The 27295-nt window shown below is 40.1% G+C and overlaps 1 protein-coding gene across 8 annotated transcripts in view; it reads left to right on the forward strand.

The window, feature by feature from the left end:
• Nucleotides 1-27295, forward strand: part of SIDT1 (SID1 transmembrane family member 1) — a 94592-nt gene that overhangs the window by 28359 nt on the left and 38938 nt on the right. For 3 of the 8 annotated variants that reach the window (XM_055260178.2, XM_055260177.2, XM_055260182.2), the window contains exons 2-9: nt 2749-2870; nt 3872-4042; nt 13458-13503; nt 17138-17239; nt 17894-17977; nt 19976-20063; nt 21262-21333; nt 21743-21836. In XM_055260178.2, coding sequence (XP_055116153.2) covers nt 2749-2870; nt 3872-4042; nt 13458-13503; nt 17138-17239; nt 17894-17977; nt 19976-20063; nt 21262-21333; nt 21743-21836 — 779 coding nt within the window. Of the gene's footprint in view, nt 1-2748; nt 2871-3871; nt 4043-13457; nt 13504-17137; nt 17240-17893; nt 17978-19914; nt 20064-21261; nt 21334-21742; nt 21837-27295 lie in introns of those variants that run through there. The other 5 variants (XM_063630032.1, XM_063630034.1, XM_055260180.2 and 2 more) reach the window with 4 other exon arrangements.

Genomic DNA, 27295 nt, shown 5'->3' on the forward strand with positions numbered 1-27295 from the left:
GAGAGAAGTACCCTTTGCGTTAAAAGAGACTCAAAAGACATATGAACCAAATACAATGTAGGGGTCTTGTTTGTTCCCAATTTTTTTTTTAACTGGAAAAAAATTTTGAAACAATTGAAAAAATTCAAACACTATGTGGATGTTAGTAATTTTTAGGATTATTAATTTTATCAAGTGGCATAATGGTGTTGTATTTAAGTTCAAAAGAGAAGGCTTCGTGTCTTAGAGATATAGACTGAACTGTGGTGCAGATAAATGATACGATCTTTGGTGTGTACTTCTTTTTCTTTTTTTTTTTTGTTTTTTTGTTTTTTTGAGATGGAGTTTCACTCTTTGTTGCCCAGGCTGGAATGCAATGGCATGATCTCGGCTCACTGCAACCTCTGCCTCCCGGGTTCAAGCGATTCTCCTGCCTCAGCCTCCCGAGTAGCTGTGATTACAGGCATGCGCCACCACGCCCAGCTAATTTTGTATTTTTAGTAGAGACTGGGTTTCTCCATGTTGGTCAGGCTGGTTGAAAACTCCCAACCTCAGGTAATCCACCCACCTCGGCCTCCCAAAGTGCTGGGATTACAGGCATGAGCCGCTGCGCCTGGCCTGGTGTGTACTTTCAAACAATCCAGTGATGGGGGTGTATGGGAAATAGGAGGTATAAGTGAAATAAAATACATTTGTTAATAATTATTAAAACTGGATGATAAGTACATGAGCACTCATTATATTATTCTTGTTACTTTGGGGTAAATCTGAAAATTCTTCAGAGCCACTGAAGGCCTTTTCAACAGGGGAATGAGGAATGACAGATGAAACTGCCCTTCTAGCAAGTGCAGCCCTGGAGTCAGAAGACTAGACAGGGGGCTGCCAAGGAGGGTCACTGTGATGCAGGACTGAGCTATGAGAGCGTCACTGGGGGTGGAGGGGAGGATCTAGGTGTGAACAGTATTAAGGAGATAGAAGCAAAGGAGCTAAAGAAGCAGGAATCAAGGATGAATCTCCAGTTTCAGGCTTAGATGAATGGCTGCATGGTGGGGCCATTCAACATTCAAGGGAATTCAGAAGAAATTAAAGTTAGGAGTGAAGGGAGTGATCAATTCCATTTCAGACACTTTGAGTGTGAGGTGCCTGTGGAAGATTCAGAGCTCAAGAAAGAGGTCTCGCTAGAGATATGGTGGCAATTTTCAGCTGCAGCATAATTTCCATGGAAACATGTAGAGTGTAGGCACAAGAAAACTCTCCCTTCAGGGCAAGCACTTCCTATCAAATTAGTAAGTTACTCTTGGGCTATTTTAACATTTAAAAAGCAATGCAGTGGCTTAAGGAAAATGATATGAGAACCAAATGGCAATACATGACATCTATGCTATTCTTTTTCCTCCTAATTTCCATTTTGAATGTGTGATAGATCATTAGGGCTTAATTGCAGGATTTTCTTGTTTCATTTTCTTTCTCTTAATAAAGAAGTTTTCAAGAGAATACTAAGGCATTAGAAAAACAAAATCTCATATGGAAGATTAAATTTTGTTGTTGTTGTTGTTGTTTTTACCCTATCTCTCTTCTATTTTGTTCTCTTACATGTTGCCTATGGTATTATAAAAATTGAAAGAAGGCCAGGCGCGGTGGCTCACACCTGTAATCCCAGCACTTTGGGAGGCTGAGGCAGGCAGATCACTTGAGGTCAGGACTTCGAGACTAGCCTGGCCAACATGGTGAAACCCCATCTCTACTAAAAATACAAAAATTAGCCAGGCATGGTGGTGCACACCTGTAATCCCAGCTACTTGGGAGGCTGAGGCACGAGGATTCCTTGAACCCGGGAGGTTGCAGTGAGCCGAGATCATGCCACTGCACTCCAGCCTGGGCGACAGAGGGAAACTCTGTCTCAAGAAAGAAAAAAAAAAGAGAGAGAAAGAAAACACCAACACCATCTAGATCCAAAGTTACATTCACTTTCCTGTCTTTAAAATAACCACAATAGGGTTAAATTCTTGGGTTGATATGCGTGTATTCAGAGTTACTGATATAGAAAAGCATTTTGTGTCAAGGATTGATTTATACCTTAGAGCAAGGGAAAGAGAAGATTACTCAGCCCTGTGATATCTGTTCTAGGGAAGCGTCATGATTTATCGTTGGTGGGAGCATCAGGCCATCTGTCAGACTTTAATAAAATGTGGTCATAACATTTTGATTTGAAACACAGAATGATTTACCAACCCAAAATTGAAGTTTTTCAGCAATTGAAGGTCTCACAGGATTTGTTTTTGAAGGAGGGTGGCTTTGTGTGTGTTGTTTTATTTTTAGATATTTGTTTCTTTAGCATTTATATTCAAATAAGAAGAAAAGCACATCAGCATCTTTCTTTTTCTGTTCTGGGTTCATTCTCAAAATCTTGTGTTGCCTGCTCCATTCAAACTCCTCAGCTTGCTGTTTGAAGGCTTTATAACTTGGTATCATCTAAAATTAACTGAATCAGAATTTTGGCAGATTGGATTTAGGCATCATTTTAAAAAATTCTCCCCATGCAATTTCAATGTGCAATCAAGGTTGAGACCCACTCTGGTTGCAATATGAATGAGGAGAAATAACTGGGGCATTTGGATTACCTATCATAAGAAGCAAATATCAGAAATTAAAGTGTTTCTGAGCCTCATATGGCAACTATGGTGTGTGTGTGTGTGTGTGTGTGTGTGTGTGTGTTTGCATGTGTGCAGGTGCACGTTTTGCATTACCTCTTTCTACCCTGCCACGCAGGTGACCGCCGTGAGGGTGTATGTGAACAGTTCCTCTGAGAATCTCAACTACCCGGTCCTTGTTGTGGTTCGCCAGCAGAAAGAGGTGCTGTCCTGGCAGGTTCCTCTGCTCTTCCAAGGACTGTAAGTGGGTTTTCTCCCAGGCAACTTCACTACATTTGGTTTTCTTCAATGTGCTAGAACTTAATTCGTCTTTTCCCCAATGAAAGGAAAAATCAGACATTTGGAATGTCAAGACATTCTGCATACGGGGTGCAAATAATGATCATGGTGCATTTCCCGACCTGTTCGCTCTGTTCAATTTTTAGATGAGCACTCTACCTAGATTGGCAACACCTAAAAGAGCTTTTACCATTTTAAAAACATACCATGATCCTCTGTAGCTTTGGGGTACTGGGTCAACCAATAGCCCTCCAATGGGCTATGTCCAGCAGTTAACATAAGTGAGTAACTCTTTCCCTGTTCTTCAAAATGCCCATCGTGTGCCTGCATTCTTCATTCAATAATATTTATTGAGCACTATTAAGTGGTGGGTGCTGGAGACACAGCAGTGGAAAAACAACAAAGTGCCTGCCCTCCTCGAGTTTCTATGTTTTCAGAGGAGAAGTGTATAAAATACTGCTGCACTGATAAAAAAAATCTTGGAAGGCATGCAAAATGGACACATAACATTATTTTTAAAGATTGAAGAATTTGAGGACTGAAATACTAACTCTTGGAATCCAGGGCTTGGAATCCAGGGCTTTCTTTACTCTCTACTTTAGCAATAGCTTGAAGAGAGGAAAATGGAATCAGCTGGTTGTTTTATCATGACAGTTTCCCCGTCAAATTGGATATTTATTCCTCATTGAATTAGGAGAATGGCTTAGCATAATGTAGATGCCGCTTAAGTGAACTAGTCAGCACAGAACAGTCCTCACATCCCTGTTATTATATCACACAATCCAATGCCAACAACACTAGTTCTAAAATTACTATTGATAGTTCCAGTCTAAAATTCAAAACATAAGGACTTGAAAACGAATTTGGAGAGAAGCAAAATGAGATAGGCTCCTTTCCCTGCTCATTCACTGAGTCTCTCTCTTGTCCTTGTTTATTTTTTTCCCCTATATTGGCTGCTTCAGATACCAGAGGAGCTACAACTATCAAGAAGTGAGCCGCACCTTATGTCCCTCAGAAGCAACCAATGAGACGGGACCATTGCAGCAACTGATATTTGTAGATGTCGCATCCATGGCACCCCTGGGTGCCCAGTACAAACTGCTAGTTACCAAGCTCAAGCACTTCCAGCTCCGGTAAGCGGGACTTTCTCTGTTTACCTGTCTGTGTTTCCTGTGCTTGTGGATGCTCAATTCATCCTCCATCCTTACAGACTGGCACCCTGGAAGGAAATTATCCACTTAGCGTATGATTTTAGTACCTCCTGAACTCTCCTTCCCATAACTGAGCAGCAGGGCCTTAATCTATACAGAAGAGTGGGAGTGCATAAGGTAACAGTGGTTGACCTCACAGGTGAATCTGTTTTCAGGGATCAGTGTGAGGGTCCTGTCCAGCCTGAAGTCTAGACAAGAATGACTGGTGACTAAATACTTTTGTATTCCCAGCCAGTGCCACACTCCTAAAGGAAGTTTTGTTTTAGTTGTAGGGAAGACATTAAGCTACTTTTCTTGTCCTTATTATTACTCCTGTTTTCTCCTTCCAGGTTAGTAACATAGGTAGGAATGTGGCTTTGTCCTTTCTTGGTGTGACTAGTATTATTTTCCCCCTGTTTTTTAAAAAACTAAAATAAACAGGCAAGCTCATCAAAAAAATAATCATGAGACTTGCACACTTCACTAAAGAAGCTACCCAAAGAGTCAAAAAAACACAACCTCATTAGCTATAAGAAATGTAAATTAAGGCCAGGCGCAGTGGCTCACGCCTATAATCCTGGCACTTTGGGAGGCCGAGGCGGTGAATCACGAGGTCAGGGGATTGAGACCATCCTGGCTAACACAGTGAAACCCCATCTCTACTAAAAATACAAAAAATTAGCCGGGCATGGTGGCGGGCGCCCGTAGTCCCAGCTACTCGGGAGGCTGAGGCAGGAGAATGGCATGAACCTGGGAAGCAGAGCTTGCAGTGAGCCGAGATCGTGCCACTGCACCCCAGCCTGGGCAACAGAGCAAGACTCCATCTCAAAAAAAAAAAAAAAAAGAAATGTAAATTAAAACCATAATGTGATTCCATCACAACTACCAAATCGCTATAATTTGAAAGGCCTACATTCCACTCCTTTGATGTATACCCAACTCCTAGATATCTAATTGTGGTATTCATTCAGTGAGATTCTACACAAAAATAACAATGAAAAAACTATTGCTATACCCAACAACATGGACACATCTCACAATGTTGAGAAAAAGAAGCCAGGCCAGGTGCGGTGGCTCACGCCTGTGATCCCAGCACTTTCGGAGGCCAAGGCAGGTGGATCACCTGAGGTCAGGAGAGCGAGACCAGTCTGACCAACATGGTGAAACCCCGTCTGTACTAGAAATACAAAAAAAAAAAAAATTAGCTGGGCATGGTGGCAGGCGCCTGTAGTCCCAGCTAATCTGGAGGCTGAGGCAGGAGAATAGCTTGAGCCCAGGAGGTGGAGGTTGCAGTGAGCCGAGATCATGCCACTGCACTCCAGCCTGGGCGAAGGAGCGAGACTCCCTCTCAGAAAAAAAAAAAAAAGAAGCCAGACAAAAGGAATGTATGTTATTTTATTCCATTTATATAAAATTTAAAGGCAGGCAAACCTATTCTGTGATGTTAGAAGTCAGAATAGTGGTACCTTTGGGGAGGAGAGAAGTGCATGTCTATGTTTGATGACAATTTATTCAAATATATGCTTATAATTGCACACTTATCTATAATACATGTTTGTTATATTTCAATTAAAAAGTTAATTTTTTAAAAAATCAGAATATTTCAAAATCATATATATCACTGTTTTGCAGCTTATTTTTCTGATCAGAATGTTTGAATGCAGTTTATAAAGACGTCTGTAGCCAGTAGAGTTGCTAATAGGACTCAAATATTTATCTTGGTCTTCTCTACACTCCTTGACATAGTGTTATACCCATACAGAAACATGGACTTTTTCTCAAGTCTCTTCATTAATTCTGGTGTTGAAAAAGGTGACATGATAATTTTAAGAGCAAAGAACACTCTATCCTCCACGAGAACAAAGAGAAAAAGATTCTCTGGTGAATAAGATCCACCCAGAGCAATTAAATCAGAGGCTCTAGGGGAGAGGTTTGGGCGCTGGTAAATTGTTTAAAGTTCCCCAGGTGTTTCTAATGTGCAGCCAGTGTTGAGGACCACTACCAAAACAATTTCTAAATATGGTGCTTCAGTTTAATTTAATATATATTTTTTGAGACCGAGTCTTGCTCTATCACCAGGCTGGAGTGCAATGGCATGATCTCGGCTCACTACAACCTCCACCTCCTGGGTTCAAGCGATTCTTGTGCCTCAGCCTCCCAAGTAGCTGGGATTACAGGTGTGTGCCACCACGCCCAGCTAATTTTTGTATTTTTAGTAGAGACGGGTTTGACCATGTTGCCCAGACTAGTCTCGAACGCCTGGGCTCAAGTGATCCACCCACCTCGGCCTCCCAGAGTGCTGGTATTACAGGCATGAGCAACCGTGCCTGGCCTAATTTAATAATTTAAAAATCTACTTGTGATATTTAACCATATAGGAATACACATTTGATGGGAGTGATAACATGTTACAGTACTTGAACAGAGTGCAGTTTGAACTGCAGAGAAGCCTTGCCTTTATCAACTGATCTCTGTCTTTAATCAATCAAGTGTCACCTGGTAGCAGTGGCAGTGTCACTTGGTGGTAGCATATTTGAATTGTAGGAATGGTCTTCTGTAAGGTTAATTAGACCCTTTCGAGAACTGAATTCTGTGAAAATAAAGTCATAAGGTCACAACTGTAGCGAGTGTTAATGAATTATTTGCATGCTAGTGAAACTGCAAATCTATTCCCTTATGTTGTTTTCTGTTTTTACCTCATAATATGACTTAGCCTCAGCAACCAGACTTTAAGAGCATTTCAAAATCACATATTACACACCAGCCTTGCTGGTGACCTGGAAATCCAGATGATGATGGTAATGGGGAAGAGCTGAGGATTGTGATGAGAACTGGGCTCAGGCACTGAGAGAAACACTGAAGAAGTAATTCCAAATCTCTAAGATTGAGTTTCTATTGTATGCTTTTGAGTGGCAGACTATAATGTACATGGAACACATTTTGGGAATTTTTTTCCCCTAGAATCATACATTTTAAGAACTGAAGGACCTTTGGGAATCTAATCCACTTGCCTCATTTTTACAGATGAGCAAACTGATGCCCAGAGAAGTTAAGTGACTTGTTCAAATTCACACAGCTAGGAAAGGGCAAAATCAAGCCTAAATTGTACTTCTGACTCCCAGTTCTGCGCTCTTCTCACCATAATGAGCTATTTCTACTTTCTACTTAAAACTGTCCTCCCAATTGTTTGTGTATCTCTAAATATGTTTCTCAATTCCATGAAACATTTATTTAAATCCAACTTTACTAGCAGAGCACAGTGGCTCCCACCTATAATAATAGCTACTCAGGAGGCTGAGGCAGGAGGATGACTTAAGGCCAGGAGTTCAAGACTAGCCTAGGCAACATAGTCTCTAAAAAAATAAAAACTAAAAAAATTAGCCAGACATGATGGTGTGCGCCTGTAGATCCAGTTACTCAGGAGGTTGAGGCAAGAGGATTGATTGAGCCCAGGAGTTTGAGGCTGCTGTGAGCCATGATTGTGCCACTGCACTCTAGGCTGAGCAACGAAACGAGACCCCATCTCTAAAAAATTCCTTTAAAATTGAAACAACTCTGCTTTAAAGCATTGCTCCCTGCCATCTACCTATCCTCTGCACACACACACACAGACACACACACACACAACTGTGCCGCTACTCTTTTTCTACACTCCAGTGCCCAGGTGTTTAGTATTGCTAGAGTGTGAAATTGCAGGCAGGCAACAGCAGATGGCCACAGAAACAGGCAAGCACGTGATCACGGTGTAGGAGGATCTTAGGAAGGGGCATTAGGAAATTTAAACATCTGTAATCCCAGCACTTCGGGAGACCAAGGCGGGCAGATCACATGAGGTCAGGAGTTCAAGACAAACCTGGCCAATATGGTAAAACTCCGTCTCTACTAAAAAATACAAAAACTAGCCAGGCATGGTGGTGTACGCCTGTAATCCCAGCCACCTGGGGGGCTGAGGCAGGAGAATCGCTTGAACCGGGGAGGCGGAGGTTGCAGTGAGCTGAGATTACACCACTGTACTCCAGCCTGGGCCACAGAGCAAGACTCCATCTCACACACACACAAAAAAAATTAAACGGTTGTCAATATTGTGATAGTTGTGTGGAGAATGGATTTGAAGAGGACAAAACAGGATGCAGAGAAGTTAGAAGGCTGATGTATGGTCAAGATAAATAATGAGGAGGTGAATTGAATTATTAGGAGAGGTGAAATTGCTGAAATTGTATTAGATATGAGGGGAAAAAGAAAAGAGTGGGTCAATAATGCCAACGTAGCTTGTAGATGGTGGGGCCACTAAGAGAAAATGAGAATTTTGATAAGAAAAAGAATAGATGATAACTTCACTTTGGGACAGGTTGGGTTTGAAATACAGATATCTGGCAAAGTGATGGATGTATACTAATATGACACTTAGGGGAGAGCTCTGAGTTACAGTCAGGCAGACTAGTGCAGTCTTCAGGAACACATCAAGAAGCCTGGTCCACATGACGCCTGGGCAAGACAGGGTTACAGGAGACAGGGCTGGAGAAACAGGCAGTGCCCAACTTTGATCTTTAAGATGTTGGATGCTAGACTATGGAGTAGAACTTCATCTTTTAGGTTATGGGAACCATTAAAGGATTGTGAGCAAAAGGATAGCATTCAGAGATCTGATTTCTAGAGATGACTTGAGTGGCAGTGTGGAAGAGGAATTACAGAGAGGAAAGATGAGGGACAAATAGGCAAATGAAAAGTTATCTGAATGGAGAAGAATAAAAAATGATTAGAACTTGAGTGTGTATGGCAGCAACAAGGTTGTAAGGGAGAAAACGAGTCAAATAGTACACATGGAGATAATTCATAATTCAGCAAATATATGTGGTGGAATAAAATTTATAGTCCTCCATGAATACTTGCAGCCTTCAGCCCTCCCCTAGCCTTCCAAGTAAGGGTCTTAAGTCTGTTTTAAGAGGAGAGAGTGTGTGAGTGAGATAGCTCAGCTACTATGCTGTGAAAAGTAATAGATTTTTTGAAGAAATGGGTGGATAAGAGAATTTTAGACCATTTTGCTATGTGTCATACTATATAATTACCTTTGGTATTTTGGAGGAGACTACAATAAAGATTTACATTCCATTTTTTTTCTCTTGATGCTGTGCTGAGCAAACATGGTGCTTCAGGTGATGGCAGGTTACTTTTACACTAATAGAATGACTAGGACCTGGTGATTAGTCAAATGTGGAAAGCGATAGAAAGGGGGTAGTCCAAGATGACTCCTACGGTGATGTCAGAAGTCTGGTGAGGTTTACTGACAAAGGGACATAGTAGGTCAGGATCAGGGAAGTGACAGCACATTCCCTTTTATCATGTGGAGTCTGAGGTGCTCAAGGGATGGTCAAGTGCAGAAGCCCAGCAGGGGATCACTATTCTGTGACTGGAGCTGAGGATATGGCTCTGGACCGGACATAGGCACCTGAGATTCACTGGCATTGTTGTGGTATTTACAGCAGCTGGATACACATTTTAAAATGAGTTGATCAAGAACAAGGCTGTGGGTAACATTCTCAGTTAAGGGATGGTCTGAGAAACTGAAGCTATCATAAGGGGCTGAGTAGACACAGACAGAGGTGTGGGAGAAATCGCTGGGGGTTAAGTCACTGGATTTAGTGATTAGATAGTGCTACGGTCTCAATGTTTACGTTCCCCAAAATTCATATTAAAGTCTCTACAGTGATGGTACTCGGAGGTGGGGCCTTTGGGAGGTGATTAGGTTGTGAGAGTGGAGCCCTTGTGAATGGGATTAATACCTTTATGAAAGAGTCCCCAGAAAGGCCTTTTGTCCTTTACACCACATGAGGATGCAGTGAGAAGTCACCATCTATGAGGAAGCAGGCTCTCATCTGACACCTTGATCTTGAACATCCTAGCCTGTGCAACTGTAAGAAATAATAGATTTCCATTCTTTATAAGTCACCGAGTTGACGATATTTTTGTTATAGCTGCCTGAATAGACTAAGACAGGAGGTGACTCTTACCCTTAGCAAAGGCAATTTCAAGGGAGTGGTGGAGAAAGAATCCTGATAGCAGTGGGTGGAGGAAAGAATGAAAGAGAGATAAATGTGGAATACTCCTAGAAGCAGCTGGTTTGTGAAGAGAGGAAGGACATAGGATGACATTAAAGGATGGCGATCCAGGGAAAAGGGAGGCATTTGGGTGGGGTGTTTGTTATTTATTTTGAAAATGGTTGAGACTAGAATATTTATAAACAAAGAGGTAGAAAGGCAGATTAAATTCATAGGAGAGTTGGATATTTGTAGAAGCAAAGTCCCAGAGAATGATAGAAAGAATGGGAATTTACTACATGAGTGAGGAGTTTATACTTAGACCAAAGGAATGAAGAGCAGACGGTTCCCAATGACAAGAAGGTCGGTGGGAAAGCTACAGTCATGACGGGAGTTCATAGCAGATGGCAGAAGGAGATAACAGGGAATGATATTCTGAAGTTCATAGTTCAAGTGAATAATAGGATATCATTTCCTTCAACAAACAAAGGAGGGGTTTCAAATGCACAATGTGCTCTGTGCTAGCGGCTTGTTAATCAAGATGAGTAAGATGCTGTGAATCTCACAGTCCTCTCTGGTACTCACCTCAAAAACTACTGAAAGTTTGTCCTGCCTCTCTTTCTATGTAGTCTTTCGTCTCATCCCTTTTCTTTTTCTTCTACTTGATTACTCTCCTGTCTGTATTTCTTCTCCCTCTCTCTACCCCCGACCCATGGGCCCCTCTCTGCCTCTGCTGCTGACTCCCCTATCTGCACCCCTGTCTCTCAAGTCCATGGGTTTCTTTTCCCTTCTCCCCTTTCTTGAAATAGCCAGCACAAGGAAACAAAATTGTTTTTTAGCCTCTTATGTTTAACAAATAAACATAACATAAACATGTTAAAATGTGTTTAATTTTTAAAACAAATCAGTTGAAATTTTTATACTTCTTTCTCTAAAACTAACAACCCATGAGCTTCAGTTAGCTTTGTTTTGTTGTCAACGACCCGTAATAAAATAAACCTTCCTCACCTCTGTTAGGGTTCATGTGGAAGGAAGCAGAATATTTCATCTGCAACAGATATAATGTTTGTTTTACACATACTGCCAACTCCATGAGAAAGAGAGGACATAAATGATAGTCTTAAACACAGTAACATGTTTTACAAGTTTGCATGCATTGTACTAGCAAATAAAACATAAAGAACAAGAAAAAACAGAAAGTGAATATTGAATCTTCATACATTTAGTATTATGACTGAAACTCAAATGATGGGGAAAATTAAAATGTCTGGCAAAAAAATGTGGGTTGCTTCTGCAAATTTCATGCTGTCATGAGGAACCGATGGACTTGAAAGATCAGGGTGCAGATAAGAGAGTCAGGAGAAGTCATGTTGCCAGCCAAGAAAATCATATCCTCTTTGTTCTCTGATCTGGCAACAAAGAGAGTTGAAGGTCTCATCTTGCCCTGGTAACAGCGGGAGACACTCCCAGACTGCGGAAAGGGCTCTACCCAGCCCACACACAGTGTCACAGGTCCAAACTCTGGCCAAGGACTCTCTGGAGCAGAAACATAACTGGGTTTGACACTCACTTTGGCTTCTTTAGGTGACTTAAGGACAGAAGTTTTCAGTTCCGCTTCAGAAGAACCAATCCTCAACATTGATTATGATTTCTGTTGCAAGTAGATATATAAAAATTACATCTATTGTTGTGAGCTAAATTCCCAGCCCAGCCTGACGGCAGCCTAAATTGCAGTCATTACCTCTATAAATAGTGCTCAAATTTTATGACTTCTAAATAACACCTCTAATTATACACCTCTTGCTTAAATGTCTTGAAATGCCCTTTCTAAAGAAATCATTAATTTTAAAACAAGTATTTAATTTTTATGAAAGTAAAATTAGAGTGGAAAGAAAACAATCTTCAGAGAGCCCCAGGGGATGGAGCTGATGAGAAATCCCAGAAGTTCAAGTTCAGATGCCCACAAATGCAGGGCACATTGGAGAGGCAGGGGCATGCACCCCCAGGTGTGGCGTTTCAGCAGCCTGGGGATCTGAGACTGCTGTGGACTTGTGTGCATGATCTTCATGGCTAATGATGAGGCAACAGCCAGAAAGAGCAAAAGCCCAAAGTAGTCCTTATAAAACTGTAGAGAAGACCACATTTGTCTTTGTGACAAACACTTGAACTGTTTCACAGATGCTCACAGCAGACAGCCCTCTATGCTACCAATTTATGCCTCCTATCTCTTCACACTCTCCTTTCTTCAGTGCCTAGATCATTGCTGTCTCACATGGAAGAATGAAAGTATCTAATAATGTAATTCACAGTAAATTCCCAATTGAAGAGAAAAAAACCTCATTATATTCTTTTGGTGGCATATATATATATATATATATATATATATATATATATATATATATATTTTGAGATGGAGTTTTGCTCTTGTTGCCCAGGCTGGAGTGCAATGGCATGGCCTCTGCTCACCGCAACCTCCACCTCCCGGGTTCAAGCAATTATCCTGCCTCAGCCTCCGGAGTAGCTGGGATTACAGGCATGCGCCACTATGCCCGGCTAATTTTTGTATTTTTAGTAGAGACAGGGTTTCTCCATGTTGGTCAGGCTGGTCTCGAACTCCTAACCTCAGGTGATCTGCCCACCTCGGCCTCCCAAAGTGCTGGGATTACAGGCGTGAGCCACCGCACCCAGCCTGGTATTTATATTTTAAAGGAGGGTCTTGGAAGGCAACGCCTAACCTAAAGGGAACTAAATCTTGGGGAATTTCAGCCAGCATGGCAGGCAATCGGGGAGCTATTTGGGGATATTAAGGGCCTGCTTCTGTCCCTAGGCACCATCCCATGTGGTTATCTATTCACCATGTTTGGTAAAAGGTGACCCATTTTGCCATGGGTCCATCAAAATTATTTTGAAATGTATCTACATTATCAAAAAGGGCCTTGAACCCAGGTTTCCCCTCTCTTTCAGCCCACTTCTGTTACCTAAACCGTGTGCTTGATTATAAAATCAAGCACAAGAGAGTCCCAAGGCAAAAGTGGCTACAAAAGTAAATAAACTACCTTATATAGATATGGCTTCATGGATATTTAAAGATATAAAAATAATAATCCCCTTCCCCAGTTTGGTCATTCTTGAGAGTTGAAACCACCAAGTCCCCATGCAGTCTACTTTGTCAGTTTCATGGGACCAGAACTCCCCTCACCAAGGGTGAAGCTCTCCTCGAGTCTACTTTAAGATGGCTTTCTTTTAAATCAATAATTTTTGCTCACTAACTTATGCTTTTCTCTCACTTTTCCCCTTTCCCTTCTGCCACTTACGTTTCTCAGGACAAATGTTGCCTTTCACTTTACTGCCAGCCCCTCTCAACCTCAGGTAAGTGAAGGGGTTCCAAGAGTTATCAACATCCTACCTGTCGGTGTTGCCTGCCTGTTAGTGAAACCATGTTACCCTGGTAGAGTTAGCGTGTGGTGTTGCCCTTGACCTTTCACAACTTGAAGTATATTTGTATTCCACTTTATTCCTTGTGTAGCTGGAATTTTGGACACAATATTTAATCATATAACCTTAATTGGTATAAAATGGGCGGCACGCTATTTGTTTTCGGGTGTTCCTTGGTTCAGTCTTCATTGAGCAAATCGGGTGCCCACTATGCACCAAGAACATTTTTAGACTGAACCTGGTGCTGGAGACACAAAGATGAAGAACGGAGAGACACGACTTCTGCCATTATGAACCTGATAGCTGGGAAATGGTAGTGGGGGATAGGGAGTAAAAGGCTGACACCAAACAGATACACAAATAATTAATTGACCTGGAAATACAACGAAAATAAGCCATTTTAATGTTTACAATGTCATAAGTGTAATAAATTAGTTTCTCCTCTCATAAAGAGCTAGAATGTTGACAAAAAACATTAAGAGAATTAGATATTTGTGTTGTGCTCTCCATTAAACCATAACCACAAATAGAATAAATATACAAAAACTTGGATTAAGTCAGGCTGTTTTTCTGGTGTCATTTCTAGCTACCTTCCTTTTTTCTTTCATAAGCTTCTGAAGACAAAACTCTATATAATAGCATGTTTGAAACAAGTTTATTTGTTGTACATTTTCTTTAGTCCATAATATAGCTTTGGTCATAAATAGCTACTTAGGTTTTGCTTTGGAGTAGTAAAACTGGGATTAACATGGACTTGTAAATATATTACAATCACTGGTGTGCTGGTAAATAGTTAACAACTGGTTCTCAAGAGAGAAAGCCCTGATTTATAGCATTTGCCCATTTCTGTGGTGTAAATACCTCCACCGTGGCTGATTTTAAGCTTCCATTGTGATGTCACTGAACAGCTGGGAAGTGACTAATGCACAATCAGCTCTCCCAAGCCTGAATGAACCAACTCCCACCCACTTTTAAACTTCCTGTCTGTGAAAGTCTCTACAATGCATGTATACTGCCATCCAGTGGCAGGAGAGGGCCAAAGGCCCTTAATATACTGCCCTCAACATTTATTGACTATTTAATTTCAAGAAATATTTTAAAAGCACTAATTACTAGGTGCAAAGAGAGAAACCTAAAGTAGAAGGGGAATAGGCCGGGCGCGGTGGCTCACGCCTATAATCCCAGCACTTTGGGAGGCCGAGGCGGGCGGATCACGAGGTCAGGAAATCGAGACCATCCTGGCTAACACGGTGAAACCCCGTCTCTACTAAAAAAATACAAAAAATTACCCGGGCATGGTGGCGGGCGCCTGTAGTCCCAGCTACTCGGGAGGCTGAGGCAGGAGAATGGCGTGAACCCGGGAGGCGGAGCTTGCAGTGAGCCAAGATTGCGCCACTGCACTCCAGCCTGGGCAACAGAGCAAGACTCTGGCTCAAAAAAAAAAAAAAAAAAAAGAGAAGAGGAATAACTTTCACTCTAACCACAGGAACAGTATAGTCTAACAGTCCTGTACACAGCTATAATAAATATGATATACTGATCAGGTGTGGTGGCTTGCACCTGTAATCCCAACACTTTGGGAGGCTGAGGCAGCAGTATCACTTGAGGCCAGGAGTTCAGACCAGCCTGGGCAACCTAGCAAGACCCTGTCTCTACAAAAACTTAAAAAATTAACCGGGAATGGTAGCTTGCATCTGTAGTTTTGACTTCTCAGGAGGCTGAGGCAGAAGGATCACTTGAGCCCAGGAGGTCAAGACTACAGTGATACATGATTGTGCCATTGCACCCTAGCCTGGGTGACAGCGTGAGACCGTATCTCTGAAAAAAAATTTAAATAATTTGTATCTAAACCCCAAAATGGAGTAAAATATACTTAGAACAAACTAATAAAACAAGTTCCTTGATATCTATGAAAGGCTTACTTTACTCTTAACTAGTCTCATTTTCACCTGTATTTTGTATCCTCTTTGATTACAGGAAATATTTTCTTTTTCTATAAACTCACCCAAATGGTTGCACATCCTCAGATAACCTGTGTCAATCACTGTTTGCCTCTATTCCAGGAGTTAGAAGCAGGTTGCAGAAACTGGGGAGGTAGCGAGGACCCAGTTAGTGATTTTTCAGGCTAAATTCCAGCCATTGCTTTGGGTATTTTTCATTCGCTTCTTTCTGGTAAAGGTAGATTGTCAGGCAGGGGTCAAAAACATTTATTTGGGGTTTATGGTAATTTGCAGATAAAGTTGTTAATACTTTCAGTGGGTGTTTACTGCTTGCACAAAACCAATTACTGTCATATATGGGAACATATCTGAGGCTCATTATTGCCAACAGTAATCATAGTAATGCTCTTGATTTACAAAGTATGGGTTTCCTGGGAAACAAGAACACTCTTGGGAATTCCATGCTCCTCATCTTTTGAAGAGCCCTGTATTATATGTCTTCGAGTCAAGCTCCAAAATTAAGTGGGTTTTTGGGGGTATTGCCATCTGTTATAAGGTGTGAATAGACTTCCAACTGCATCATTAATGACACTCTTTAATTCTGAGATAATTTTCCCCATCAGAAAGCTTTGGATTATTAAAAAGGGTTTGTTCCATTTTTATTGTCCTGGTACTCAAAATAGGGTTAGGAAAAAAGACGTTGAAATACAAAGTTAAGTTTTAACTTGTTTTTCCTCTCTGTAAATGATAGATTTATCAGAGTCTTCATTGGGAGCCTGTTTCGATTGCTTTTCTCAAAATCGTAATCTTAGGCTTAATATAGCTTCTCAACCAGTTATCGTATTTTATAATTATTTGGCAGAATTCCCCTTTCTTTATTATTAAGAACAAGTTTACAACTTAGAGTTAATACATTTTTCCAGTGGATTCATAATCTACATGGGCAAATAGTACAACCTCTTTCAATTAAAAACGTTTCCTAATTCTGGTGTTATTTGAAAAATACTTTTAAAAGATAACTAGCCTGCCCACAATTGTGAATGTATTTCTGGGGACTCCACATGGGGCTTGCTCTTTGAATCTCTGTACGTTCTCAGTGTATTCCAGCTAGCAACAAGTTTCTTGATCAAAAGGGCAAGGGGGAGGATGAGTCTAGTGCTAATTCTTGCCTGTGGGAAGGTGGTTAAAATTATTGAGGAACAGGCTTATCTGCTTTTCAATATGGAGTTTTCACATGTCACACTGACCACACAGAAAGAAGTGAATCTTATCACATGTTATATCTCATTTATCCTTAATTCAAAGGGGGCAGGATGCTTCTTAAACAGGAAACAAACTAAAGTATAGCAAAGTTTAGTTGAGAAATAAACGACTATTTCTTTTACCCTAGAAAAAGAAATAGCAACATTGCATAAAATGGCTGTTTTGTCTTATTTACTGCTATATTCTTAATGCCTGGCACAGAGCTCTGCACAGATTTGGTTGCTCAATATGTATGAGATGAAGAGCTGACTGAATTCATTAATGGAGATTCACTGAGATTTACATATAAATTTTGTGCCTAATAGTAGAGGAAACAATCCCATTCATGTAAATATAAATCATGTCTTTCTTTTTCTTATTCTCAGTATTTTCTATACAAGTTTCCCAAAGACGTGGATTCCGTTATCATTAAAGTGGTGTCTGAAATGGCTTATCCATGTTCTGTTGTCTCAGTCCAGAATATCATGGTGAGTGCTGGTAACTTGCCAACCTTCTACTATAGAGCATTATATTATTCCATAACAAATGAAAGAGAAGGCTGGAAGCATGCCATCCTCTTACTGTGTATCTCCCTTCCAAAACTACTAAACAATCCAAACAGTATCTGTGAGCACGAGTGGGCAGACTGTGTTTGCAGACACTAATTTGGAGAGGTAAAGAATAGTTAACTCTTCACCAAAATCAACAAAGCAAAGAAGGAAAGGAGGGAGGAAGTGGGGAAGGATTGTAACAAAGAACCAGGAAGACCAAGTTGTGGGCTCCAAGAGAAAACTAAAATTGAACCCTACCGTTTGTTCTGTTTTTAGATTTTTATTGTAACATTGGGTTCTTTCTGTCTCCTGAGGTGTTAATGAAAATTGAAAAAAGCGTTATACACTTTAAGACAATATTTTTATAGTTATCTTCAATATAACGTGGCTTTGACTTTAGAGGACGAGGCCCCAAGTCAAGACATAGGAAGATTATGTCATGACTATTCAAGGAATCTTTGCCTAGTTTCTGGTTAACAAGGATCCCCTGCTCTGTGATCCAAGCAGAAAGATGCTGACAGGACCTATGTGTGGCATGACATTGCGTGACATTATGGATGCTTTCCTTTTTATTCCTCATGCATGCTGCAGTGCCCGGTGTATGATCTCGACCACAATGTGGAATTTAATGGTGTCTATCAGTCCATGACCAAGAAAGCTGCCATCACACTACAGGTGAGACATTGCTTCTGTGGGCATTATTGCCAATGGTAATGCTCAATAGAGAGTCAGTGTACTGACTGGGCCAGCATCCAAAAGGGATGGTCATCCATAATGTGCCTAGGATCTCCTTCCTTTCTGATTGGTTTAAAAACTAATATGTCTGGCCGGGCGCAGTGGATCACACCTGTAATCCCAGCACTTTGGGAGGCCGAGGAGGGTGGATCACCTAAGGTCAGGAGTTCGAGACCAGCCTGGCCAATGTGGTGAAGCCCTGTCTCTACTAAAAATACAAAAATTAGCTGGGCTTGATGGTGCACACCTGTAATCCCAGCTACTCAGGAGGCTGAGGCAGGAGAATTGCTTGAACCCAAGAGGCAGAGGTTGAAGTGAGCCAAGATCACACCACTGCACTCCAGCCTGGGCGACAAGATTAAAACTCCATCTCAAAACAAACAAACAAACAAATATGGCTATGTCTGAAATCAAAGCCTGGGTGATGGTAGACAATGCTACTCTACCAGGTGCCTCTTTCCCCTTGACAATTATTAGGAGCCCATGGTGCGATGGGACATGTATCTCACAGATTGCTCAGAGAGGTAGGGCCAGAAGATTTCAGTCTACTCATAGGGGGTGCCAATTTAGGATGAAGTTTGTCAGATCAATTTAAAGCAATTAAACATTTTCTAATAATCTATACCAGTAACGGTAAGCAAATGAGGTCTTCAATTCTGAACAGAATGGACAGATTCAAAAGAATCTGGACCATATTTGTATAGCAGCTTATCTTATGATATTTGTAATTATTATTTCAATCATAATTTTATAACAAAAATGTATACATATCATGTAAGCATATTTTCAAGGAGATTCTGTCCCTGCTTTGGGGGAGGTACTTACTTAAAGAAACTGCAGTGTGATCTGTTCCCTAGGGTAAGGTGATACTGTTTACTGAATAATAAGGCAAGAATGAAGTTAATTATAATTTAGGTATGAGACCTAAAATTTTCTGTCAGGCTTTAATTTTCAAGGGCTTCAGATATGATATCCCAAATATCTGCTCTTGTTTTTTAGTATTTCTTTCTTTCTTGGCATCCCACATTGTGTGGTCCCAAATAAAAAAAGAACAGAAAAATAACTATAGTAGGGAACTTCAAATTGTATTTCATCCGGGACACTAAATAAATAAAGGACAAGCATATCAATAACTCTCTTCCCTGGATGTGTTTGGCAGTAAATTGTTACTTCTCTTTTGGGGCCTAACCTTTTGGGCAGAGGTTGCAGTGAGCCAAGATCACGCCACTGCACTCTAGGCTGGGAGACAAGAGCGAAACTCCTTCTCAAAAAACAAACAAACAAACAAAACGATTTATGGCTATGCCTGAAATAAAAAAAATAAATAAATAAGCCATTTTCTCAGTGGGCTGAATATGGCACCAGCAGTTTGGGGATGATTTTTTTTTAAGTCTGGGTTATAGAACTATAATGGACCTGAAAGTTCATCTTGTCAACCGCACTTCATTCATGGATGAGGAAATGGGCATACAGAGAAACATACTTAGAGTAACTCAAAGCCAAGATGATAACTGAGTCCTTTGCCTCCCTAACCTGAATTATTTATTTAACTGCTGAGTGTGTCCATTTTAGAAAAGTGATTTATCACAGATTCTAAAATAAAAACTTAACATGTAAGCATTAGTTACTAAACATAGGCTATTCACATATTATTTATATGGTGCTTATTACAGTTCTAAGCTCTCAAATAGGCACAAAATTGATTGAAATCAGAAATGCATATCTATTTACCTTAATTTCTTGGATGTAACAATTATCGTAGAGTGGATAATCTGGAGTGGATCATGGGTATGTGAAAGTCCTTTCCAAGGAGTTAGAGGGCAGGGGTGAACTTTATTTTTCTTCTCTTTCCTCTTTCTTTCTACCCCTACCCCCAGGGACTTTCTCCCTTCTAGCTCTTTCTTACCGCCTATCATAAGGTTGTTATGTCTTATGCAGAAGAAGGATTTTCCAGGCGAGCAGTTCTTCGTGGTATTTGTGATAAAGCCTGAAGATTATGCCTGTGGAGGATCTTTCTTCATCCAGGGTAAGAGCTAGTGAGGAACACTTGGCTGCTTAGCAAAACCTGAAGGAAGGGAGTGAAAGGGAAGCTGAAACCTCCTTTCTAGTTCCCACTAAATAAGGGTTGGTTCCATCATCATGACTGGGAAAGGCATCTGAGAGATACTTGAGAAAACAAACAAAAGATAGAAAGTAACAGATCTAAAGGTATTATTGATACTACAAAATGTCATTTAGTACATTTCATCTTTTTGAAGCATTGTATTCCCTCAGACCATGGAAGATAAGTTCACTCAGTTGGTCCTTTACCCAACAAATATTTGCTACCATGAAGTAATGATCTTACACAGTGATCAAAGTCCATTTCCTAAGATGGGGTGGTAGCCAGTAGCCATGGAGCTACTTAATTTATCAGTAGTCATCATTTCCATAATGATGGATAAGAAAAATTCAGCATTCTGCATCTCAGTTGCCAAAATTATACCTTGAAAAATAGTAAGAAAGCAAACTGCAACAACTTATCCCAATAATAAGGGGTTATGGGAGCTCTTAGGCATAGTACAAATAGTTACGGTTAACTACCCAGTAGCTACCTTAACAGCAGAATAGGCTCATGATTGAAAACATAGACCACTAGTCAGTGATTAACCACATGTGATCAACAAAAAGTGTGTTTACTGTTGAGTGTAACATCATTTCCTTGGTATTAATGTTTAGGTGAAATTTCTCCTAGTGTGTTCTTTAACCTCTTAATTACATGGCTCCCAAATTTTGCCAATGTCAAATATTCCTTGGTAAACTACAAGCCCTTTCATGACTATATAAGAGGAAAAAAACTGCTGGCTAGAAACATACAAACCAAAGGAAGAGGCAGCTTCTATTTTCACAGCTGTTTTCTTCACATGTCTGTGGATATCAGGGGAAGGGTCCACCCCTCTTCACTGGAGAAGGGAGGTTGCAATCTTATTTGCATCTGTTAGTGCTACCAAAATGCACACAAGCAAAGGCCAAATTAAGAGTCTAATGCTAGTCTCCTTAACCAAAGGGGATTTCAAATGGTTTGAAGGTTTGGGGGTTAGATATTCCTCCAGTTCTTGCTAAAATAAGATTCAGCGACCAGAGTTAATTCTGGACATTTTTTGAACAACTGTTCGGACAAGAGAACCAAAAAATCATTATCTGATTCATTGTGCTTTGTTCTTTCTTTATTTTTTTTAAACCAGAAAAGGAAAACCAGACCTGGAATCTACAGCGAAAAAAGAACCTTGAAGTAACCATTGTTCCTTCCATTAAAGGTCAGTGTTGGCTCCAGGATGCATTGGAGAGATTCCTGTGTCGGCAAATCAGTCATATAATTTGATGTTACTGTCATCCTTCCAGAGAGAATTGTCATAAGAAAACTAAAGTATATTTACCTTAGAAATAGAAAAGGGAATCAGAGCATTTTATTAAATCCCTCCGAAAAAGAAAGGGACCTCAATCGTGAAGTCCCTTCCCAGCTTCTACTGGGAAGTCATCACTGTGAAAGGTAGCTACTGTGGATAATGTCTGGGGACCTCCAGTAGCAGTTTTGCTATGAACAAAAATTTCTTAGGACTTAAGAATCGATATGATGGAGGGGGGCCCTTTAAGCTGTCCTGTGTCAGACAGAGTTTTCTTTTCTGCAGTTTTCTTTTCTGACCAAAATTGTTTCTCTCCCTTCAGAATCTGTTTATGTGAAATCCAGTCTTTTCAGTGTCTTCATCTTCCTGTCCTTCTACTTGGGATGCCTGCTTGTTGTGTTTGTTCATTATCTGAGGTAGGTCAATCGTTTCTAGAAATGTTAATCCCCTGTGCCTGTTTCTGTGTAACGCTTGGAGCACAGACTTGACAGCCGTATTGACTGGCTTCAGATCTCCCTCAGCCACTAGCGATGTGACCTTCGATACCTTGTGACCTTGGAGACGTTGCTCAACTCTCTGTGCTTCGGTTTCCTCATCCATAAAGTGAGATAATAATTTCCCCAAAAAATGTACAACTGCAGTGTTTATATCAATAACACACACATAATAGGTGCTGGTAGAGTGTCAGTTATTTTCATAGTTAATTAAAACTCAACAAAAAGGTAACATGTATATTTTTTAGACCAGAAAATACTCATTGTAGATGGTCAATTTTTCCTAACATGGAGATTCAGAAATTGCTTTAAACATTCTATCAAAAAGTAAATGTAATGCCTAAAATAAATCTTGACGTGCAACAAAAAGCAGGAGTAATGTTCTTGGATACAACATTACCAAGTGTTTTCCTGCTGTTGTAGCATCAATTTTCCAGTAAAATGTCCCTTGGGGGGAAAAAGGAGGTAATTGTGCTGTAATTTGACCAAGGAAATTTCCCTTGCCAAGAGTTTGGAGCCCCTAATGACACAGGGCTTTCCTTCCCTCTCTCAGCGGGGTTGAACCTTGAGAATTCCATTCTTTGTGGCGCTCTCTGTGAAACAACTACAAAAGAATGGCAGGAGATTTACAATAAACAAATGTTCTTTCTCTTCTTGAACATGTAAAGAAAACAAAGCCAGCATTGAGTTTTGAGACTGTTTGCAAAATGAACTCCATCCGTGGAAAGACTTCATGGCTACCTCAGTGATACAACTACGTATCTTAAGAATATGGGTCTATCTCCGATTCAAAAAATAACTGCCTCGATGACCTGTATGAAACTTTTGAGTTCAGATATTGCCTTCAAAAACAGTAGATGACTGCTGGCCAAATCTGGGACAATTTGAACACCAAAATTATTAAGAATAATGAATTACAGACCATTGGAAAAAACAGAAATGTATGAGTCCCTGTTGATAAAGGAAGGAAGGGCCTAAACAGCTGTGGATACACATTCAGTGATTCAACAAATTTACGTAAACAGCTACCCATTTGGGAAAGGAGCCATTAGCAGATACTGATAGTAGAAGGGAGAAAGAACTCTTGACCACAGCAAAATGCCAAAACCTGGCTGGTAAATACGGAGGAGTGCTGGAGTTGGAAAATCATCATTTTGCAAACATCATGTTAAAGACTAGATCTGCTTAAGAATCATCGATGAATGCCAAATCTAGGGTGCAGAAATCTGATGAGGATGAAGATGTGTTCATGGCCTTAAACTGTATCCTCACAAATTGCTTAGCAGTTAAAGTGGAAAAAATAGTAGATATACAGTAAGAAATCAAACATATTGACCAGGTGATCAAAATTAATATCACCAAGGAGAAGATGGACACTGTGTGCCTCCAGATGCGACACTCTGAGAAGGTGACACAATGTCACTTTTGCAGCAATCCAGAAATGCGTATTTGGAATCTAATCATATGGAAAAATTAGACAACCTCCAATGATAAACATTCTATTAAAATGTGTCATAAAAGACAAAGAAAAGTTACATAAGTATTCCAGATTGAAGGAGACTAAAGATATGTTACAACTAAAGAAAATACCTGATCTCAATCAGGATCTTACATTATACTAGTAGAAAGATATACAACAAAGGACATTATTGAGTCAATTGACAAAACTGGAATACAGATAGTAGATTAGATAAGAATATCACATCAATGTTAAATTTGCTGAATTTGATAACTGTATTGTGGTTATGTAAGAGAATATTTTTCTGAAATATTTAGGAATAAAAGTTCAGGTCTTGGTCGTAAGCAAGTTACTTTCAAATGGTCCAGGAAAAAAAGTGTGTATGTATGTATGTGTGTGTATATCTTCATACATATATATCATATATATTACATCTTTATGGAGAGAGTGAGAATGATAAAAGCAAATGAGGGAACAAGCTAACAATTGTTTGAATCTATTTAAAGGGTATATTGGTATTCTGTGTTCTTATTCTTGCAACTTCTCTATAAATCTGAAATTATTTTCAAATACAAGTTAAAAACAAAAACCCCAGGCTACAGGTGAATATTATACCTGGAAAGTATACATTAACTGATTAGCAGCTCAATTAATTTATCAAATCAGAATTACTAATATTTAGCAGGTGCCTGCTGTGTGCTAGGCACTGTGCTCTAATTAACTTCTTCTTCTTGTTTGCTTACAAACTACTTTTAGTGTCATACTCTTCCATTCACTAAAAGAAAACAGCATACGATACATTTGAAAGAAAGCATGGTTCCATTTGCCTTTCATGGCAAGCTCTCTAAGTAGATTATCTCATCTGATGCCCCTCAACAGTGGGTACTGTTATTATCACCAAGTGACAGTTAAGGAAATTGAGGCACAGAGGGATTAAGCAATTTTACCAAGAATTCACAGCCAGTAAATGAAGGAGCTAGGATTTGAACTCAGGCAGTCTGGATCCAGAGTCTTAGGCCTAAAGCAGCCTGATCAAAATGGGTCTAGAGTGGTCAGGCCCTATGAGAGACGACAGTGCTGACCAAGAATGCCAGACCAAAAGCCTGGCACCCCAGCAAGGATCTAAGTTGAAAAAGGGTCCAAAACGCTTCCAGTTTTGCCTTGGATGAGTTCCAATATCATGGAAAGAAGTTCCTCTGTTATGCCTCTCATAGGAGGACTGTCTCTACTCCTGATGTTTTAGATTTTAGAAAACAGGAGTGTTTCTCTTTAGTTAGCTAGTATAGTTAACATACAAACAGACAAGTTAAGCTAATAGCTAGTTATCAATCGCTCTAAAGTTGTTATTTAGCCAAATAAGCCGAGCACAGTTTTCCTAAGCTGTGGTATAAGGCTCTATGGAAACTTCTAGCTGCAGATTATTTTGCTACAGTCAAATGCACAGCATAGATTTCTCCAAATATAGACAAAGTGGAAATAGGAATCTGGAGACGTAAGAACTATTTGGCATTCTAAATAGAAGAATAGACTGAGGAAAAAAATGCTAATAGGAGAACTTTTCCTTCATTAACTAAGCAAAATAAAAAATTTTCTGTAAAACCATATGAAGCTAGTCATCTCAGCACAATGCCAGTTACTTGATGAGTCCCTTAAACCCTATTACGAATACCTATGGGGTTTGTAGTACATGCTATGAGATCAGGATAAAAAACATTGATCAGAGACATGGCCCCTGCCATCAGGGAGGTAAGAATCCAAAGTGTCTTCATACTGTATTAGCCTGAAACTAAACACTATTCCCTTCCCATCCTCCAGCCTCAGTCCATTCAACATGTGTTTATGAAGCCCCCCACGATGAACGTGCAGGCCCTGGGTCAAGCACTGCACACCTGTTCTCTTATTTGTTCTTCACAATCACATTGCCAGACATTGAATCCAAACTGCCCGATCCAGAATACTCATCCTTCCCTTTGATTCTTGTATTCATTATCTATTACCACAATAATGCTACATTAAAAAAAAAAAATTTCAGTGGCATACAGCAATACATGTTTAAGTTTGCTCACAAATCTATGGGTCAGCTGGATGGTTCCGCTAATCTGGGCTGGGCTGAGAGATCCCAGGAGGGTGTGATCAGAGAATGTGGTCCACTGACAGATCAACTAAGAGCTAGCTCTTCTAGGCTGGCCTCAGCTGCACTTGTCTGTCATCCTGAAGCAGGCTAGCTGGGGCTTATTTGTTTCCAAGAGAGACAGCAGAAGAGTGCAAGGCCTCCTGAAGATGCAGATTCGGAATTAGCACAATGTTACTTCCTCCTCATTCAATTGTCAAAAATAAGTCATGAGGGTAGTCTAGATTCAAGAAATGAAGATGTAGACTCTACCTTTTGGTTGAAAGAGCTGGATATAAGGTGAGGTGCAGCCATTTTGCAATCAATCTAGCACAGCCCTCATTTGCTATTTTTTCCTTTATTCACTAGATACCACCTGCCTTATCCTAGCTTTGTAAATCATTTAACTCATCTAATGAAAAATTTTGTCAGTTCCAAAATCTAGTGCAAACTTGGGTAAAGTCTGTGAATATAAACACATAATCAAAACATATCATCTTCTATGAGTACATACAATTGCTTTCCAGTCAATTGTTAACTAAAATTATTAAAAAGGAACTTCACCACAGCCTCATTTGCCAGCTATGAGAGTCAGGCTAAATTATAACTTCTCTCCCTTTTTTTTTTTTGAGACAGTCTCTCACCTTGTCATCCAGGCTGGAGTGCAGTGGCACGATCTCAGCTCACTGCAACCTCTGCCTCCTGGGTTCAAGCAATTCTCCTGTTGCAGCCTCCCCAGTTGCTGGGACTACAGGCACGTGCCACCATGCCTGGCTAATTTTTGTATTTTTAGTAGAGACAGGGTTTCACCATATTGGTCAGACTGGTCTTGAATTCCTGACCTCAGGTGATCCACCCACCTTGGCCTCCAAAAGTGCTGGGGTTACAGGTGTGAGCCACTGCGCCTAGCCAAATTTTCTCCTTAATGATATGCGTTATTCATTCAATAAATATTTAGTGATCATCTTCTATGTGCCAACTATATCCTAGAAGTTGGAGATATATTATAGTGAATGAAACAGTGTAGATCCCTGCTGTGATAGAGCTTACATTTTAGAGGGAAGAAATATACAAGCTAGTAAGCAATTAATAAAGAAAATCATTCCAGTTACTGACAGAAAAAACACAGTGGTATGATAAAGAATGATTGCATTAGAGAAGCTGTTTTAGATTAGATTTGATTGGCAGGGAAGGCCTCTCATAACCAAGACCTGAAAGGCAAGAAGGAGCCAGCCATGTAAGAGCTGGGGAGAGAGTGACTCAGGCAGAGAACAAAAGCCAAAGCCCTCTACCATTCAGGAGTTTGGTGTGTCTAGGAACAAAAGAGCTATGAAGAGAAGTTCTTCCACCAAACATACCAAAATCAGGATATGAAACTTCTAGAGTCCCCATCTGGAAGTAATAAGAGAATGTATCAAAACATGGGCACTTCTGGTCCCCAACTTTCCTCTCACACCCCTCCAACCTCATTTTGAGAGAATACTTCACATTTTAATTTTTGATGGACATTCCCAAATGATACAGTTTGTTTGTTAATAATGACTTTATTGAGATATGATTCATAGACCATAAAATTCGCCCCTTTAAAGTATACAATTCTGTGATTTTTAGTATATTCACAGTTGCATAACCATCACTACAATCTAATTCAGAATATTTTTGTCATTCCAAAAAGAAACTCCGAGTTTAACAAGATTGCATGAGATCGATATACAAAAAGTCATTTGTATTTCTCTACACTAGCAATGAGCAATCCAAAAATAAAATTAAGAAAACAATTCCATTTACAAAAGCACAAAAAATAATAAAATA

This window comes from Symphalangus syndactylus, chromosome 21, assembly GCF_028878055.3.
Source record: "Symphalangus syndactylus isolate Jambi chromosome 21, NHGRI_mSymSyn1-v2.1_pri, whole genome shotgun sequence".
In the NCBI taxonomy this organism is placed as follows: domain Eukaryota; kingdom Metazoa; phylum Chordata; class Mammalia; order Primates; family Hylobatidae; genus Symphalangus; species Symphalangus syndactylus.